Here is an 18,300-nt window from a genome sequence, read left to right as displayed (position 1 = left end):
CATCGTGTTATTATGTACAACTCATATCCTTTGGTACAGTTCTGCCCATTGAAAACAATGGGGAAAACAAGGGAAGTCAAGACTTGGCATATTAGCATTCTGTGTGAAGGACCCATTTTTGATGGAATAACACTAAATTGGACTTCCAGTTGGCAGCTGCGCTTTTCCACGGCAAACTTTATGCGTCATTTTTTCTCTTTGCGGCTTCTCCATTGTGGTGTGCGTGTTGCAGTCATCTCTCATTGAAAATAAAGATTTGTCATTTCACCAATAATGTGAACAGCACATTCTGGCCAGAGCTCTGGTATCATAAGCCATCCTTTATAGCAATGAAGGATTCTTCCGGAAAACCGAAAATGTCAACAGCTGTACTCGGCTCCCAAGGGCAAGCGTTTGAATCATCCCTGTGATGCGAGACAGGGATGCGGGCTGACCTTCGCGTTACCTACAAACACAGGGTGACACATACACTAATGCCAGACTCTTCAGTCCTGCTTCAGAAAGGTATGATCCTTATACTTCAAGAGCTTTGGCACCGTTTCTTTTCTGTTCACCGTGGGTATATTTTCCTGTCCGAGCTCATTTGCTTTTGTAGATTTGCCAACCCTCTGCACAAAATGCTCCTCATTCAGCCTCCATTAGGGCTCTCACGCAGAGGAAAAGCATGTGCTTATTTGAAACATAAATAACATCCAATAACACAGTAAAACATTTCAGTAACTGGATACAGGGCATCAGCATATCATGCTTCGATACAATCAGTACTCGTCTCCTACAGGGGCCTGTTGCAACTAATGTTTGCAGTGTATGAGTATGAAAGCTATTTTATACAGGAAGCCATGTTTCATGTTACCCACCCCTCAGTCCCTCCGACAACAGCAACTAAAGTAAAGTATATCTCTCAGTGCTCCTCACTGCGCGTCATGTGGTTAGTCCACTACCTGGTTCCTCACAGTTAAGGAAATGCAATATACTGCACTGTTGACATTTTGGAAAATAATCAGAAATATCTTTCACGACAATGCATTTGATTTGAGTACACTGAAATATCCTAAAGTGGCAGTAATTGGAATATTTGTCTATATATGGTGAAGCATTGCAATATATTACTCTGATCTTGATAATGATATATTATTTATAATTGCTTCCGATATATTGCCATTCCATCTCTATAAGGAGAGACTCTGAAGCAAGCCACCCAAAGGTTGTCCTCAGAAATCATTTTTTGTTTGCTTTTCAAATGGAAAACATTACATTTTTCTTTTATTCGGATGTGATAGTGCGCATGCTTTTTGATAGAGTTGGAAATTTAAAGGCAGTTTTTTGCATCACCACCACCCCATGACTGCTAGAGAATGGAAACTGCTATTGCTATTTTCAATGAAACACCACAATTTAATGCAGATTAATTCACTGTCACATTGCAATCCTGAATTTCCCATGACGATGTTGTCCTATCCAAATAAATTGATATTTTTTGGAGCATATTATGTTGATGCAGTTTGAACGGACACAATCTCCATCTTATTCTCCTACTCACAGTAATGTTTGTTTTCCCATTCTGCTAAAACAAGGAGGGCTGCGGTTTATTCAATTAGCAGCCGATTAAGACCTTGAAAACAAGCTGTTGGATTATCTAGCCAGTGTATGACTTAAACTAAGCTTAAGTGCAGAAAGACACTGAAAAACAGAATACCCAGGCCTGCAATGTGACTATTGATTCTGTAGTGCTTCTATCTGAATCAATGGAAAATAGAAACCCATACCAGCAAGGGCTTAATGCACAAATTCAGAGCATTTTCATGTAGGCTCATCCAGGGTAAGTTGCAGCAACCAACCAACATACATACATTTCGGTCTAAACAGGAGGGCAGTTCTGCCCACCTACGTCATCAGGAGTAATCTGACTACTACCTCTGCAAATAGAGAACTATGAATTTTGGGGTGAATTATTCCTTGAACATACTGTACTAGTCCGTAATTTTATCCCAACAGTGACACGATCACATTGTGCTTGTCATGGACCTGTCTGGTACTTGTGTTGATGTGTGGGGCTGGGGTGGGTGGGGGGCACATTGGCGGTGTCCTAGCTCTGCTCCATTCTGCTTTGCAGGCTGCCACCGTGTGTCCCATCTCCTGCTGCGGAGAGGCAGCCAGTCAAGGGACAGCAGATGGAGACCTCAAACTGTAAGATGGCTGTGACTCTGAACTGGCTGCAAGACACCGCGGACGTGCTGTCCCGGTTTTGCTTCGCGGTGGGAAACGGATACAGAGACACCACTGTCGCCGAGTGCCAATGTGCTTACACATTTCTGATTGAACTGGCATGGAGTGCTTCTCACCTATGTCACCGGGAATAAGTTGTCTAAAACCTTAGCAGTGCCATCTTGTTAAGCAAATGCAGAAATAGTATCATGCATTGCAATTTGTTCTGAGTGCTGTCCAATTAGAGGGCGATTGGTCGACAGCTAATGCCCATGACTACCTGATCCATTTGGCTGAGAATGACATGTGCCCCAGGCGAGGGTGGGCATGAGTTTGAACAAAGCTGAACTAACAAATGGCACTGGAAGGGAGAGGGCATCTGCCACTCATTGAACAGAAGACTGTGAGAAACATTCACAAGGCACCACAGACCCTCACACAATTTGTTCCACTGATCCGACTGAAGAAATATGCAATTACAGCAAAGTAGCCAAGAGGAAATATCACACAAACTTCCCCTGACAGGTCTAATCCTGCTTTGAATCTTGCTCATTCCTTTAGTTCATCATTTCAAAATACATTATGTTTATGCTTAAAGAATGAGCCATCGATATCAATGAACATTTCCAAAGCTTGCTGGTAACAGCCCCAGTTATGATGGCCCTCATTGTCACACACTGCTTCTACACCAGAATCCTGCAGCTCCTGCAACTATGGGATATGATTTTAGCAGAAAGAAAGAAAAGAAGAAAAACACAAAAATGCACTATAGTAACAGCAGTGCACAAGATGAGGCTGCATTTTTAAAATTGTTTCGGGCCTACAAAACATAACAATCACAGAAATGGAGCCAGTACCCTGTAGCCTGTAGCTGCTGGTAATAGGTCAGTGAATAAGATGATATTTTGTAAGGGGGAGTAAACCATAAAGCCTGCAGCATATAGAAACATATGCAATCGTCAAACTCTTCTTTAGCCTGCTTAAGGGCTTCGGTGACAAACAGCAGCATAAGTAAACAAAAGCTTACTGAAGGAATGTGTATCGGAATTCAAATGAAATGCGATGACGACTTTGACTTTCACGCGTGGGCGAGCGTGCTTACGCCCATGCGTGCTGTTAAATATTCAACAAGGACGGCGATTTCAAGTGACCTCCACAATACGTGCCAAATCTTAGCCGCTGTCAGGTATGTGCATAAATGTTTAGCTTCAAAATCGTTTGGGGAGTCTTCACAGTCCACACACTTACTTGCCACCCAGCCATGTAATGGCAAAAAGAAGAAGAACAATATACCAATTCCTATTATTCAATTGAAGCGCATTACCCAGTACAGAAACTAAGAGAACTTAACCCACAGTAGTAGCATCAGACTCCCTGGTCCACCTATGCCACTTTGCCAATAGGTACACAGGCATTCCCATAAACTGGAGTAACTGAGTTAGTACATAGCGGGGGCTAACCCACAGGAGTGATGTTCAGAACCCAGACTCCAACCAGCAAAATTGAGGCCACACAGGTCAGCCAGCAAGTACCTTTAGAGTAGACCTGGGTCAAATATGTAATTATTTTGGATTCAAAATACTATTCTGTGCACTATTCTGTGCATCTTGCCTGGAGCAATTGAGCCAAGCAAGAGGACCAGACAAGCTAAGTAAAGCATATAAAAATATTTGAATCCAAAACCGTTATTAAAAGCATATTCGACCCAGGACTGCTTTATAGCCTGAAACCCTCTGTCTGCAGAAGAGAAATCACTGACAATGAATAAGGTGGTTGACTGGAATTTTCTGTTGTCAGTGTCTACCAAGAAGGATACTTTTCCCCAAACTGTTATAACAGTGAATTTCTTTAGTACATAAACATTTTCCACATTTTGCCGATTTAATCTCTAATCTTGTTTAGAGATTAAATTAAGGAAAACCTTTAGCATTGGCACAGATTTAAATGAGGCTTAATTTGGTGTCTAGAGATACAACCAGACAGTTGTTCTAGTTAGGTAATGATCTGCTGAAACAGCAGATGATGCAAGAGCTACTCGGGCAATGTTCTGCACGATACATTGAAAGAAGGGAAGGCTGAGCAGAGTGAACAGGAAAGAACAGAGAGGGTGAACGGCAGAAGGCCGCGTGGTACACAGTCGCTTAATCTAAACTCCCTCAGAGAATGACAAATGTGTGCTAACCTTACAGCAACAGAAGGGTGCGAGAGTGAATATGAGTGTGTGTGTGTGTGTGTGTGTGTGTGTGTGTGTGTGTGAGCGAGAGAGAGAATAAAAGAGTGAGAGCAAGAGAGAGCCTTCCCAGCACTAATTACAGACTTCTAGCCTCTCTCCATCTCACTATCAAGGGCCTTCAATTAGACACATCAATTAGACCAAATGAAAAACAGAGAGACAAAGACGAGGTAGGGGACTGTCCTCAGGTCCTGCATAATACATGCTGCTTTCGGCTGTTGAGAGACGGAAAGGAACATTGTAATTGGCAGAGTGTAAATGCATGACCGTCTCTCGCAGAGACTGCCTAGTGATTGCCAAATACAGAAAAATGCCTTTGAAAACATCTGAAAGAGGGGTGGGTGGGTTTCCAAGTTACCGGCACAAATGTAACTTGCGCTAAATAGGCTTGAAAATATTATGCAGACACATATATGGGACACGATCCAATGAACACTTTATTTTGTATTGTATTTTGTATATTGTATTTTGTTTCTGGGGTCGGGCAGCGGCTAACCATACAACAGTCCTAAGAAGTGCAGAAGCGCCTGTTCCTGTACCATTTTTTAGCTGAGATATGGTTGAGTTGGTACAGTTGGGAGCACTAATTTGGGAGAACCTTGAGTCTCACTCCAAACAAAATGAGAAGTAAATTAAGAGTTATCATCTGTAACACATCAATGCCAAACTTGCAACAACTGCATGACAAAATGACAGGCAGATTTGCCTGCTGGTTATCATGCAAAATCCACAAACAAAAAGAATAAGAAAAAAAAGAACCCTACCTTGACGTCCCGATGTATGACGTTGTTGTCATGGCAGTAGCGCAGAGCCTCGAGGATCTGTCGCATGTAGTGGCTGAAAACAGAGAAAAGGGAGGTTTCTGGGGGTGTTCACGGCATCACTAACTTGGCCAGCTTTCAGACTTAATCCCAGAATGCACCAAGCTGACCGACACTGTCGGCCGAGCGTAGGGCTACAGTCTGCCTGGCGTGTGCGTGCCGTAGGGAGTAGTCGGCCCTTGCAGAAAGCATTTGGACCCCGTCGGGACCCGACTCAAAAAACTAATCGGTTGGCCCTTCGAGCCAATTGGCGTGCAGATTTGAGATTTGACGTGGAGAATTTGCCATGTGCACTAAATTTAATGGTCATGGTTATACAACTGATTATTTTTTAATTGTATCTTATCCAACCTGTCCTGTAATTGTTGTAATGGCCTTGATAAGCACTTTTTTTTGGATAAAACCATCTGCTAAATAAAATGTAATGTAATGAGAATGGGCGTGGTGCGCAAGTAGAAGACAACGAGGCTGGTGTCTACAGCAGCAGTTTCAAAGCGTACGGTGTTCTCACCAAAAGTAGGCTAGTCTGCTGCCACTTTGGAAAGAACACATGGAAGACAAGCTGGTTTTTCTAATTGTGGATAGAGCACCATTGTATAATTTTAAAGACAATACTAAAGACCGGGCCAACTGTGAAGAAACCATAATATCCTGGCTGTGGCAAGACGTTCCTGGAATGTTCTGGTAAGTTTAAATGTGACAACCTACTTCTGTAGGTACTTGGCGCTTGAATTTGCTTGCATTTTGCCCATATGCGTACCGTTTCTTCATATTGCGTAGCACTACTTATGAATGGATCTAGGCACGCATTTGATGCTTGATTCCAAAATAACTACTTGTTATGCTGCCAGTTCATTACATTACATTACATTATTGGCATTTGGCAGACGCTCTTATCCAGAGCGACGTACAACAAAGTTCATACCCATAACCAGGGATAAGTGCGCTGAAAGACCCTAGAGGGAAGTACAATTTCAACTGCTACCTGTACAACAAAGATAAGGACGAGGGCCAATTTCTTTTTTTTTCTTTTTTTTTTGAACAAAGAAACAAACAAACGAACAGAGCAAAAGTGACCAAAGTTAATTATCCAAACACTGCTTACCTAGCCAACTAAAAATACCGATACACAAAGCAAGTCAGAGACAACAATTAAGGTTCACAGGGAGGTAGGGAGGGATGGGGAGAGGTGCTGCTTGAAGAGGTGTGTCTTCAGCTTGCGCTTGAAGGTGGGGAGAGATTCTACAGTTCTGACCTCAACGGGGAGTTCGTTCCACCACCGTGGAGCCAGAACAGACAGTAGTCGTGAGCGTGAGGTGGAGGTTCTGAGAGGGGGAGGTGCCAAGCCGCCTGTGGAGGCTGAACGAAGAGGTCTGGCAGGGGTGTAGGGTCTGATGATTTTTTGTAGATAAGCTGGGGAAGACCCTTTAACTGCTTGGAAGGCTAGCAGCAATGTTTTGAATTTGATGCGAGCCATGACAGGCAGCCAGTGGAGGGAAGTAAGCAGGGGGGTGACGTGTGAGTATTTGGGAAGGTTGAAGACCACACGAGTTCGATTGTAAAAACTTTTGCTACAAAAATAAAGATAAATTATGTCATCAGCTGAAGCCTCCTGGGACATCTACGGAATTTGGAATTGCAAGCGCATCCACTTAATGCAATTTACCAACACTTTGACAGAGAGTTGGGACAGACCACACCCGAAAAGTGCAGAGGAGACCCCCCCCTCCCCGGTCCCACGGTGACGGGCAACTAACGGGAGCCTGTCTGTCGGCGTGGTGAACTCCCTGCTTTAATGGCCTATCTGCTGAATAGGCAAATTAACCAGAACGCACATTCTCATGGTGCTACTGAGCTCCTGTATCATTTGTATCTCACAAACTGGATTAGAAGAAATTACCTTGGCCGTATTCCATTTCACAAAAATGCTGACCTATAAAACAGCATTTTTAGCAGTAAGTAGAACTCGCACTTGTAAATGATGTCCCTATTTGTAGGCATCACAGAATGCTGCTGACTAAGGTGCCCTAATTGGGCCAATTTTGCGGCAGCACCAGGTGTATCCCTCATACTGTAGGTTGTTCCATCTGTGAGAGATTAACTTGATGCCTATAAAGGCTGCAGTCCCTAGTGGCAGCTGCTTACTGGGGCAAAGAGGCAACTGGCCAAGTTGGCAGCTGCCTTCAAAGCATTGTCTTGCATGTTTTGAGAGCAACAAATGAAGTTCAATCTGATCTGACCAGGAATTCACTGAAGTACTACACATTTTTCCTTATATTATACAACAAAAACAAAGGATTTTTTCCAACCACAAATGGTAGAACCTACGAAAGCACAAGAAGGTCGATTGAGCGTCAGTTCTACATTTATACACATACTGTACTTAAGAACCCATATCTGTGATGTCATGCCCTTTTCTTTTACGCCCAATTTTGCTCATGTATTTTTTATGGCGCAGAATACAACATAATTACAACATTTAACAACCAGAACTGATGGATTTGCTTCCTAATTTGGATAACCCTGCCATTAAACCGAGCACTGAATTGTCTAATGGCTGAAGCAACACCGATCGCAATTCCTTATACAAGGAAACCTTTATTTTTTTGTATCTACAGTAAAACTGTCCTCCGCCAGCCTGATACCAGCTTCATTATCTTTTATCAGATGGGCTTTCTGTACTGAACCAGAAGGCACTCCATTATATCACAGGACCAATTCGCCGCACCGTGGAAACGTTCAAAAACACGAAAGGCCCGTCCTACACTTACCTGCGTATCTGAAACCGAAAGTCTTTAAGACTTTATAAATGGGCAATACCGAAGATGAATATCAACTGTAATATCTAAAGCTGCGAGGCACTTTGCCTCGAATGACTTGGCAATTTCAGAAAAGAGCCTAATTTCCTTTCCCGCCTTTCAGCCCGCCTTCCAGTCCATTCATCCTTCACCTGAACTTGAGATCATATATTGCCATTTCCCTTCTAATGAATGGCAGTGAAAGATATGGACAGAACAGGCTTTTTACATAGTGAACAATACAGTGACATTAACAACCATTACCAGCTTTTATAATCCAATCTGCGCTGGCAGTGAGGAGGCCCTGCTGTACAGTGCAAGTGATAAAAACGAAGGGGAAAGCATACAACACTTAAAAAAGACAGGAAAAAGCTGGTTTAACCTGAACTAATAGCAACTAATTACGTTGCTATAAATTTTATCAGTATTTTTTACTTGCCTCTACAAAGAAATGATTCACCCTGCCTAATTGACAAGCTCATTTATACAGAGTGCTTTCAAGTTTGTCTGGAGTGACTTTAATCTGCTACCTGCTGATACAGATTACCTGCTGGAACTAAAAATAAATCAGCCAAAAATTCTATTTGAGTACTTTGGAAAGAGTGACATTCTGCCAATCGAGTTAGCATTATAAAAAATTAATCAGCTTTAGTAAACCAAAGTTTGCGCTTTATTGTACATTGTGTATGTATGCTGGGATAGGCTCCAGCCCCCCTGCGACCCTGATCGGGATAAGCGGGTTCAGATAATGGATGGATGGATGGATGTACACCGCTCTGGATAAGAGCGTCTGCCAAATGACTGTAATGTAATGTAAAGTTCTTCCTGCAAGAAAATACATAATATTTAGGACTGCAGTCTGGCAAGAACCAATAGGTGAGCCACAGGCTTTTCCCTGCCAAAATAAAATATGTGATACTTATTCTCTTTTTTATGTACACTTTTTCTCAACAAAGGCTTTTCCCTGCCAAAATAAAATATTAATAAAAGATTCCACTGTACATTTTTTATATATTCTTACTGTAACTTGTAAGGCTTTAAATGGTTGTGCTCTAGAATATGTTAGTGTACTACATATTCTGGAGCACAGCCATGATAGCTTTGTTCACAAGGTGGTGGATATGTGAAAGGTCCAGGAATAAGTGAAATTACAAAGGGAGGCAAAGCCTTCTCCTTCACATAGCTGCTGTCCTAGGGAATAATCTCCATTTGAATGTCTGTTTTTGAACACTGATTCCTACAGTTATAGATGTGTGGGACAGGTGGATAAGGACCACAGAACTATCGAGGGAGCTAAGCTGATGGCTGTCAGTTCAGGATAATTTCTTTGCTTGTACTTCTTTCACCAGCTAGTTTAATACCTCATAATCTGGCCAACCACTGTTTTATTTGCAGTGATTGATTCCTCGTTACCCATCTATTACTATTTAGGTATTATTGACACCAGGTTGGCCAGAAGTGGCCCCCTCTATATACAGTTTCTTCCAGAGATTTGCCTATTATAATTATTTGCCTAATTATCCCAATTTCCTGTAAATATTTTTTGTGATAGTGTCTCTGTATATTGAACCTTCATCTTACCTGGCTACGGCTTCACTGTAGACAAAACCAGCATCCGCCCTCTTAACAATCTCGAAACAAAGGTCTGCTCCATCCATGCTGTGAGAGGTGAGACAAAAAGAGGGGGGGAGACATTTAGCCATTTATCAAACACTAAATTAGCATTTAAATGAGCCGTTTGGACTTGTGAAGTTATGACATCACTACAATAGGCTTGTTGCCCACTGTACCCACCTTGTAGCCAGAACAAATTCAAGCGCTCGGCACAGACTGTGCTCAGTTTGTTGGAGCTAACCAGACAACCAGAACAGAGGTGCACTGATATCAATGAGGCACACAAATAAAACCACACAAACGTCTTCTTCTGGATATCAGGACCGAAAATAAAACACTGAAAAGGTGTACAATATGGGACCTTTCAAATCGCAGCGGTCTTATTCTTCTAATTTGAAACGTTATGAAACTATTAATATTATGTGTCAATAGGTGCACGTCAAGATTCTAAGGTTTCTGTCAATATGTTTGTTGCAGCTGTATAGTAAAATCTCAAAGTCAATTATCCAAATAGAAAGGAAAATCGATCTGATCTTGTCGGCACTGCCGACACCAGAGGGTTAAAGAAATACACCAACAAATACAACAACTTTTTTCCGACTTACCCAGACTAAGACGAGATGCCCGTTTAAATTTTTGTGCATTCATTGTGGCTCGGTTTCCATGTTAGCATAACATGTTAGTTTAGCATAAAGATTGGAATCCTATGGGAGCCATTAGTCTACCTCCTTTAAAGTGAAGAAATACACCTTACCGCAATTCCGAAGCCATCTTATTTATACAAGGTATCATGTATTTGAATTACAGAAAAAAAAAAGTAATTAAAAAAATAATAATAATTCTAAGAGACAGACATTGTTTTCAGAGAAGTTGGAATGCTTGGAACTATAACCGTTGAACTCGCATGTATCCGTTTTTCCGCGGGTTGAGCGCAGTAATCCGCGCATCTTCTGAAGGAACAGCTACTACCTTCTTCACTGCATAAAAATGGTATATTTCCCAAAACGTTGGTGTATTCCTTAAAGGAGTGAATGTGGATCAGCAGAACATTTCAGTGTCGATTCGATCATCTCCAGTACAGTTAATAGCAGGGTGACAATGGGTCATGGTGGGTGCCCCCCCTGCAGCTTTGGGAAGCCCTCCAGCAAACCAAGGGGGAGGCGGCTGCACTTCAACAGATAAAAACTCCACAACCATCCTGCCAGGCATGAAAAGTGCAAGGCCGTGGGAAGGGGCACATAATCTCTCACCATTAAAGACATTCATAATGGCAACCCCTTTAGGCAGTTCAACAGGAGTCATCCTGTCAAGGCCAAGCAGATAAAAGTTCACATTTTGTGATGAATCAGCAGACATGCTAGGGAGTAATCAAACACTCCTGAGGAAGTAATATTTGCAGTGTACATAGTAAAAAAACAGAACCAGATTTACATTTTTTTGTCTCCGGGTGTGTTCAGCTACAAAATACAAAGGCGGCCATAGTGAAGACTGGCGTCTTGACTGAACAGGGCCGAGACTCCTATGATAACTAACACCTTTTGTCATCTTAATTAGCCTTCATTACGTGCTGCTGATCTCAGCTATTAACACCAGGCCCTGATCTGGAACTCTCAATTTCTCTCATGTTCAATACAGCAACACTTGTACGATTTGAGGGATTCAACACTTGGGTATTTGTGAAACTGTGAATTTGTGAGGCTGCACGGCCTTTTTACAATCTTTGGCTCTTGACTGCACTGTAGCTCCGTACTTCCATAAAACTATCCGTTCTGTGCCGGTCTGCTCCAAATGAATGCTGGGAACGTTGCCCCGGGCCAGCGTGCCTGCCAGATAAACCAATAATCAAAGATGATGATTCAGACGGACAATTTTACACTGTAATTATCAGCTGAAACGGGCGGCGTTGTGATGCTACTTGCTTAACGGATACTCCCTGGCAGGCATTGTTTCACACAACCATCTGTTATTGCACTTAAAAACTATGGAACGTGATGCAAGCCTGAGATCAAGCCCCAGGAAACCCTATACAAACCCCTCGAATCATTATCACGGTTGAGGAATATCTATATATCTATATCTATATCTATATATATATATATATATATATATATATATATATATATATATACACACATATACACACACACATACATACACTCTGTGAGCAATTTATTAGGTATTTTTTAATGACTTATTGGTCTTCTACTGTGTAACCACTTAAGAGGTTTGACGCTTTGTGTGTTCAGAGATGTTCTAAGGTTATCACTTTCTGTCAGCTTTGTCTGACACTTCTCTGACCTCTCTCATAAACAATTCATTTTTTGCCCGCAGAACTGCTGCTCACTGGATGTTTTTTGTTTTTCACACCATTCTCCACAAACTCTAGAGACTGCTGTGCGTGAGAATCCCAGGAAATCAGCAGTTTCTGAGATCTCTTGGTCTGAAAAACAGCTGAACCACTTAACCATGTCCGCATGCTTTTATGCATTTAGTTGCTGCCACATGATCGGCTGATTTAAATTTTGCATTAACAACTGGGTGCTCAGTGAGCGTATATAAAAGTGGAATGCATTTTTAAAAATTCACATTGTGTGTAACAGTAGCGCTGCCACATAATTTCAAAAGTGAATTCTATATAGCAGAATAACCATGGGGTATAAATCTTTATTTTATGCCATAAACTACATAAAACGAATCTTGGCCGATTGCCACGCTGCCTTTTAATATGGTAGACAAAACCCCTCACTATGCAGTTCTCAATCACAGTTCTCAATCAATCTGATTGTGTGATTCCTGTAAGTGAAAAGTCCTGTCCAAGCACAAGCCATTCCCTCTTCCTCCAAAAACCTTTCAAACCTTCACAATTGACTATGCTGAAATCTATACCTCTTCCAGGTTGTAGATAAAAATAATAAAGGTGAAAACAAGATGCATTTATCCTTTATTTTCTTGTTATTGACTACTAGAATTGTATCGTCATGTTTATTGTCATGGTCTAATCATTTTGAATGAAGGTGGGATCACTTCGCATTAGAACAATTCTGTTACAGATATAAACATTTTGGGCAAACTGCAGAAATGGAACGAAAACAGCATTTAAAAAAATCAAAATTTCCCCACAAGGCCCCTCAAGTGAATTTCTTTTCCATGAAAAATCCAGAGCCCTGGTCAGAGCAGAATAGCCGCCTGGGGAGAGGTATAGGTTATTGTAATTGAAGGAGAGAGCAGTCATACATAAAAGACTCTCAGGGCTCTTATTTCCCTTGCTGCAGGGCCTCGCAAGCAAGCGCGACACCTCCGACCGACTCTCGCAATTCCACATTCCCTCGAAATTCCCTTGCTCCCGCTCCTTCTCCCAGCATTCCTGGCCTGAACAGGAGAGGTGCCAGGAGAGGCTGTAGTACAAGAATGACTCAAAACCAATTCTCCAATCCAATCACAGCCGTCCAAATGTGCCCTAATGCAGTTACCGCCTTCGTGTTCTTCATTCGGAGGTGGTCACGACCTCTCCCCCAGGCTGGAGTGACGCCTTCCATTTTTCCCCCCGCCTCGTAGACACGCAATTATAGCTGCTCTTCTCTACTCCTGGCCAATTCAAGCCCCTCCACTACCATATCCGGGCTCCTCTCTGCACACGTCAAGAACGAACCGGCAGATATTGTCATTAAAATGTGAAGCGAGTAGGGAGTGAATTCTTGTGCTGGACAAGAGGACTTAACTTACCGTTCTTCATGCTAATACTGATGCTAATACTTAATTTGCATTTCATACAGGGAAAATAATTTAGCTACAGGGCTTGAATGATTAAAATGTCAGTTAAACAGAACTTGAAGAATGAGGGGCAGCCCGCACTCATTTACTCAGATACATGCATGCACACACATGGGTCAAACACGTAATTATATTGGATTCAAATAATTTTATACCCTTTACTGAGCTTGTGTGGTGTATTGGAACCTCTCAAAAAGTGCAAGCCCCGCTTTGGTTGGTCCTCTTGGTTGGTTTAATTTAAATACTGTTGATGCAAAAGAATACAAAAACATACATGGAGAGGAAACATGTGTATGCTGTGGTGCCATAAAGGTAAAGTAAGCTGTGGCCAATTACCTAATTTTTGGGCTATACAAGAGCCTTGGTTCACAGGCCTGTGGAAAAGGGTGACTTTGTTGTGTGTTTGATCTGCTCTTGTTTCTGGTTTGGGATTCCTTTCCTTTGGATCATTTTGGTTGCCAGGTTGGCCTTTTTCATTAGTGTTAAAATTCTTGTTTAATAAAAGGCGATAAGCAACCCATTTCTGTCGTTTCATTTGTCCGTTCACCCAGTGATCAGTGGCCGCCCCCAGCCCTGAGTCACAACGAATAGACGAACAGTCACGCAAACACAGGCAGTCTTCCCAGCTGTGCGGACAAAAAGGCTACCGCTCACGGAGGCTGCAGTCTCCTCCACGCGGAAGCAAAAAAACTCCCAGCAGCCCTCCCACGTCCACCTTCCAGCCCCCCGACGCGCCGCAAAGGAAAACAGAGGAGACACTTACAACTCAAAGACCATGTACAGCATCCCGTCTGAGCTGTACGTCTCCAGCAGCTCCACTATGTGCGGGTGCTTGAGCATGTGACAGATGCTGGCTTCTCTCTTCAGATCTGCAGGGAGAGGGAGAAACAGAGGGGACCGTCAGTTCCCTGACAAGCAGGAAGAAAAAACTAACACAAGAACCGGAGACGCGGGAAATGACAGCTGCATCGCCGACAGCAGGCGAGAGAGACGCGCCCCGTCCCAGAAACACCAGGGAAGGCACGGTTTGAGGATTTCCACAGCCAAACACACATACAGTCTGGCTGCCATTAAAACTCCATAGCCATGGACAGATACTGAGCTGTAATGGGGCTTGGTAGTAGCTATATTCGGCAGCGATGAGTGCCCGATTCAGCCTGTGCAAACTGCTGGGGTCTACCAGCATCTGGAATTCTGCAGGGGAATACACTTTCACAAGGGAGTCAATACACAAAGTATATTAAACACAAAAAAAAACTGTTTTAAAGGTGCAATTGGTCCTTTTGGACTTCCGGCGGTCAAGAGAGGAATTGCAGCAATAAACAGGCTCAAACCACAACACCGTTTATCCCACCCCTTCTCTGTGAACACGGTGACGTTGAAAAGCCATTGGCTGTGGCAATTAGAACCAATTTTCAACCAAGAAGCTTGAATTATTGTACAGCTATACAATGTTTTGGTACAGAGAGCTGGCCTGTCAACTGCATATTTTGAAACCCGAATTTAAGGACTATAAACACAGACAGAGGGTGAGTCAACATGTCAGTCAGCCTTTTTCAATGGTAGGAAGGGATATACAATGGTCTAGTAACAATGTTTTAACACAAAAATTGTACCTTGAAGTAAAATACTTGCATTTGCTGAAAGCCTCAAATGCTTTTGATCAGCCCTAATGCTAATACAAAAATAAATAAATAAATAAATAAAAAACAATTCTCAACCAATGTAGCTCAATCAGCTCAGATCTCTGATACCTCCTACAGCCATGTATAATGCCTACGGCACGTCAAACAACATGTGCTCACTACTGGGCAGATTGTGAATCCTTTGAGAGGTTTGAATCTTAAACAATCTTAAAGTAGTACCCTGTAAAGTGTATTGGCCATTTTACATATTAAAGTTAGAGGCAATATACTTATTTTGCACTTTTCTAAAGCATGCTTTATAGATAGATCCTGCATAATACTGTACATTGTAGAGTATAGAGTGTATATTGCTATGATCTCATTCATATAGACCTACTGTATGTCTTACTGGACGAAAGCGTAGAAACGTAGCCAAATATGGGCATATACATAATTATTCATATTCGTCCAAAAGTAATTGACCAATTAAAGTCATGGCTGACTACTGTGCACTCACAGTCATTCTATGATAGCGTCATCCACAAATCACTTTTATTCTCACTGTAGAAATAAATATTAGAACGTCGTATGTAATAGATACAATTAATAAATATTACATTACTTTACAGTTATTTAGCAGATGCTTTTTTATCTAAAGTGACTTACAGTTCATTTCACTAAGCAAGGGAAAATCCCCCCTGGAGCAATGTGGGGGTAAAGACCTTGCTCAAGGACCCAACAGCTGTGCGGATCTTATCATGGCAACACCGGGATTGAACCACCAAACTTTTGGGTGCCAGTTATGTACCGTAGCCACTAGGCCAGGGGTCATCAACCCTATTCCTGGAGATCTACAGAAGATCTACACAAGAGACCCCGCTTTGCAGGAAAACAATGCTTTAAAAGATTATCGCTCAATATCAGTAAAATGCCAAACTGAGGATGAGAGCACAGGTGACGAGCCATGCGTTCATAAACAAAAACCTGAGTATTTCCAATGTTGATACAGACAGCTCAAACACACAGCTCATCCTACACCGACCAATTTATACGTAACATTTCTGGAACATGAACTATCATTAGCAGCCCCCACATCAAGCTTACATTACCACAATGCCTGCTTACATCAGTCTGGCTGTGGCCTACTGTTTCCTAGAAGTGCACCGGGCAGCACAGACCACATGATCGGTTGTCGGGTCCAGTGCGGTTCAGGCCAGTGTAGGCCTTAGGCCCCACGTTCCCCATTGGTTCCCTGGGTCTGCTGCTCAACCCACACACCAGCAAGCCCACGGATAGTCACTTCAATTAGCCCGCAACCAAGATGAACCGACAGCTCAGACAAGGCTATGGGGGTGACCAGGCCCACTGAGAGGGGGGGGGTGAGGACAGTGGATTGGCTCGGGGGAACGGCCAGCATAACTGCAGCTTCAGCACACCATCAGTCAATCTCACCCGCAATCCATCCCATAATAACCACTGGACGCACAAACATGTTCCATATGACCACTCTCGGAAAAAAACGAGCGTTTTACGCAATTACTGTACACTTTTATAATCTAGCATGTTTCGAAAAAAAGAGGAAGAAAATTGTTAATCTATTTTCATAACATAATGCGGGTTTCCGTTTCTCACCCTCAATCCATCCCATAATAGCCACAATCCAAACACCTTTTCAACATTCTATAATAACCGCTCAGAAATACTTTTAAAAAAGCTGCATTCACAAACGCAAAAGTACATATTGTGCAAAAAGGCAATGTTTTACACATTGACTGTACATTTTTCTAATGTAGCATGTAAAAAAAAAAAGAAATCCACTTTCATTATGCGGGTTTCTGGTTCTCAAAATGACACTGGGCTGGTGGGATTGAAAAAAAAAAAGAGGTGAAAACAGAGATGAGTCACTTCACTATGGAAATTCTGTGAAATGGAGCAGTGAAAGGATTATTTCTAGAGGGCACGTTATACTGAAAGGGCTTTGGACAGAATTCACGCACAACACTTCACCGAAATGCAAACCAAGTGAACAAGCAGCAGGTACCTTTTCTGCAGCCCATTTATATTTTGAGCTGCTTAAAGATGACCTGGTTCTTTTTTATTTCACTCATTACATTGTACTTGAGCATGACATGTTTGTTCTTTAGTGCTAAAAAACGACAGCTGAAGGCAAAAAAAGATTCTTGTTTATTTTTTTATTTTTTTTCATTATTTATTTTTTGTAAGGTCTCTGCATTATGAAACCACAGGCCCTTGCTGTCTGACATACTGTACGGACATATTCATTTGAATTTCTCCCCACTTGGACCTCACTCAGGAGTTCAGCAAAATGGGAGCCAACAGTAACATCACTCCTGGAGCTACACACCCCTGATGCTGTAGAATATCGCTGTTTAAAAGTTAACCTTTATACCTCTGCATGTCACCGTCATCTACAGAGAGTAATTCCTCATGTAAAAACTAACTTCCACAGGAAACCATTCGATTTCTACCTTGCTTTCTCACCCCCTCCCCCCGCCCATTCTGTCCACCATCCACCAGCTCACTGAGCTTGTCAAACAAATACAAATGCATAATTTAAAACCTTGTTAAACTGTCAGCAAAAAAAAAAATACAGAAGGGAAAAAAACGCTGAATCGCAAATGCACACCTAACACTGGCAGTAAAGAAATAGATAAGCATTGCAGTGTCTGACTATCAAAACCCGTCAGGAGATTAAATGTTTGAGAGAGGTGGCTTAGCTTTGAAGAAGCAGCATCTCCATAAGCATTCCTATATTGAGAAAGCTCTGTTTACGTATGTGCTGTACGTGGTGCTCCAGTGTCTGCCAAGGAAACGCCGCAGTCACCTACAACATTTTCAAAGAAAGGGCTTGTGAATAGGTCAGGCTATTAGCTTACTTAGATAAGCTGAAATCAAAATTCACTTTTTTAATAAATTCTTCATAACCATACGTACATGTCTTAAAAGTATATATTTAAAGATTATACAAAAGATTTATAAAATGGTAAATACTGCCTGGAAAAAACAGATTTTATGCGATTTTACGTGATTTGACATCATCGTGGACCAGTGGGCGTGAATTTAGATCAAATGTCTGTCAATTTTCCATTCCCCTCCAATCAATATCCTTTACTGCAACGGCACATATTCTCTCCCCCAGAGTAACAGGCTATGGCTCTGCCTCCCCCTTGTCATCTAACGGCAGTCAAATCGGCTTACCGCCCTCCAAAAAT

General features: G+C 42.1%; 1 protein-coding gene across 15 annotated transcripts in view; it reads right to left on the bottom strand.

Annotated features, from left to right (window-relative positions):
• The window catches only part of LOC133124929 (peripheral plasma membrane protein CASK), a 166,170-nt gene that overhangs the window by 59,342 nt on the left and 88,528 nt on the right, over window positions 1–18,300 (bottom strand). For all 15 annotated transcript variants that reach the window (XM_061236518.1, XM_061236509.1, XM_061236511.1 and 12 more), the window contains exons 3-5: window positions 14,206–14,311; window positions 9,639–9,716; window positions 5,203–5,275 (exon numbers count right to left, since the gene is read on the bottom strand). In XM_061236518.1, coding sequence (XP_061092502.1) covers window positions 5,203–5,275; window positions 9,639–9,716; window positions 14,206–14,311 — 257 coding nt within the window. The remainder of the gene's footprint in view (window positions 1–5,202; window positions 5,276–9,638; window positions 9,717–14,205; window positions 14,312–18,300) is intronic.

The sequence above is a fragment of the Conger conger genome, chromosome 3 (assembly GCF_963514075.1).
Source record: "Conger conger chromosome 3, fConCon1.1, whole genome shotgun sequence".
NCBI classification, from domain to species: Eukaryota; Metazoa; Chordata; class Actinopteri; order Anguilliformes; family Congridae; genus Conger; species Conger conger.
Note: the sequence above shows the minus strand (reverse complement) of the source record. Positions and strands in the feature narration are given on the sequence as shown.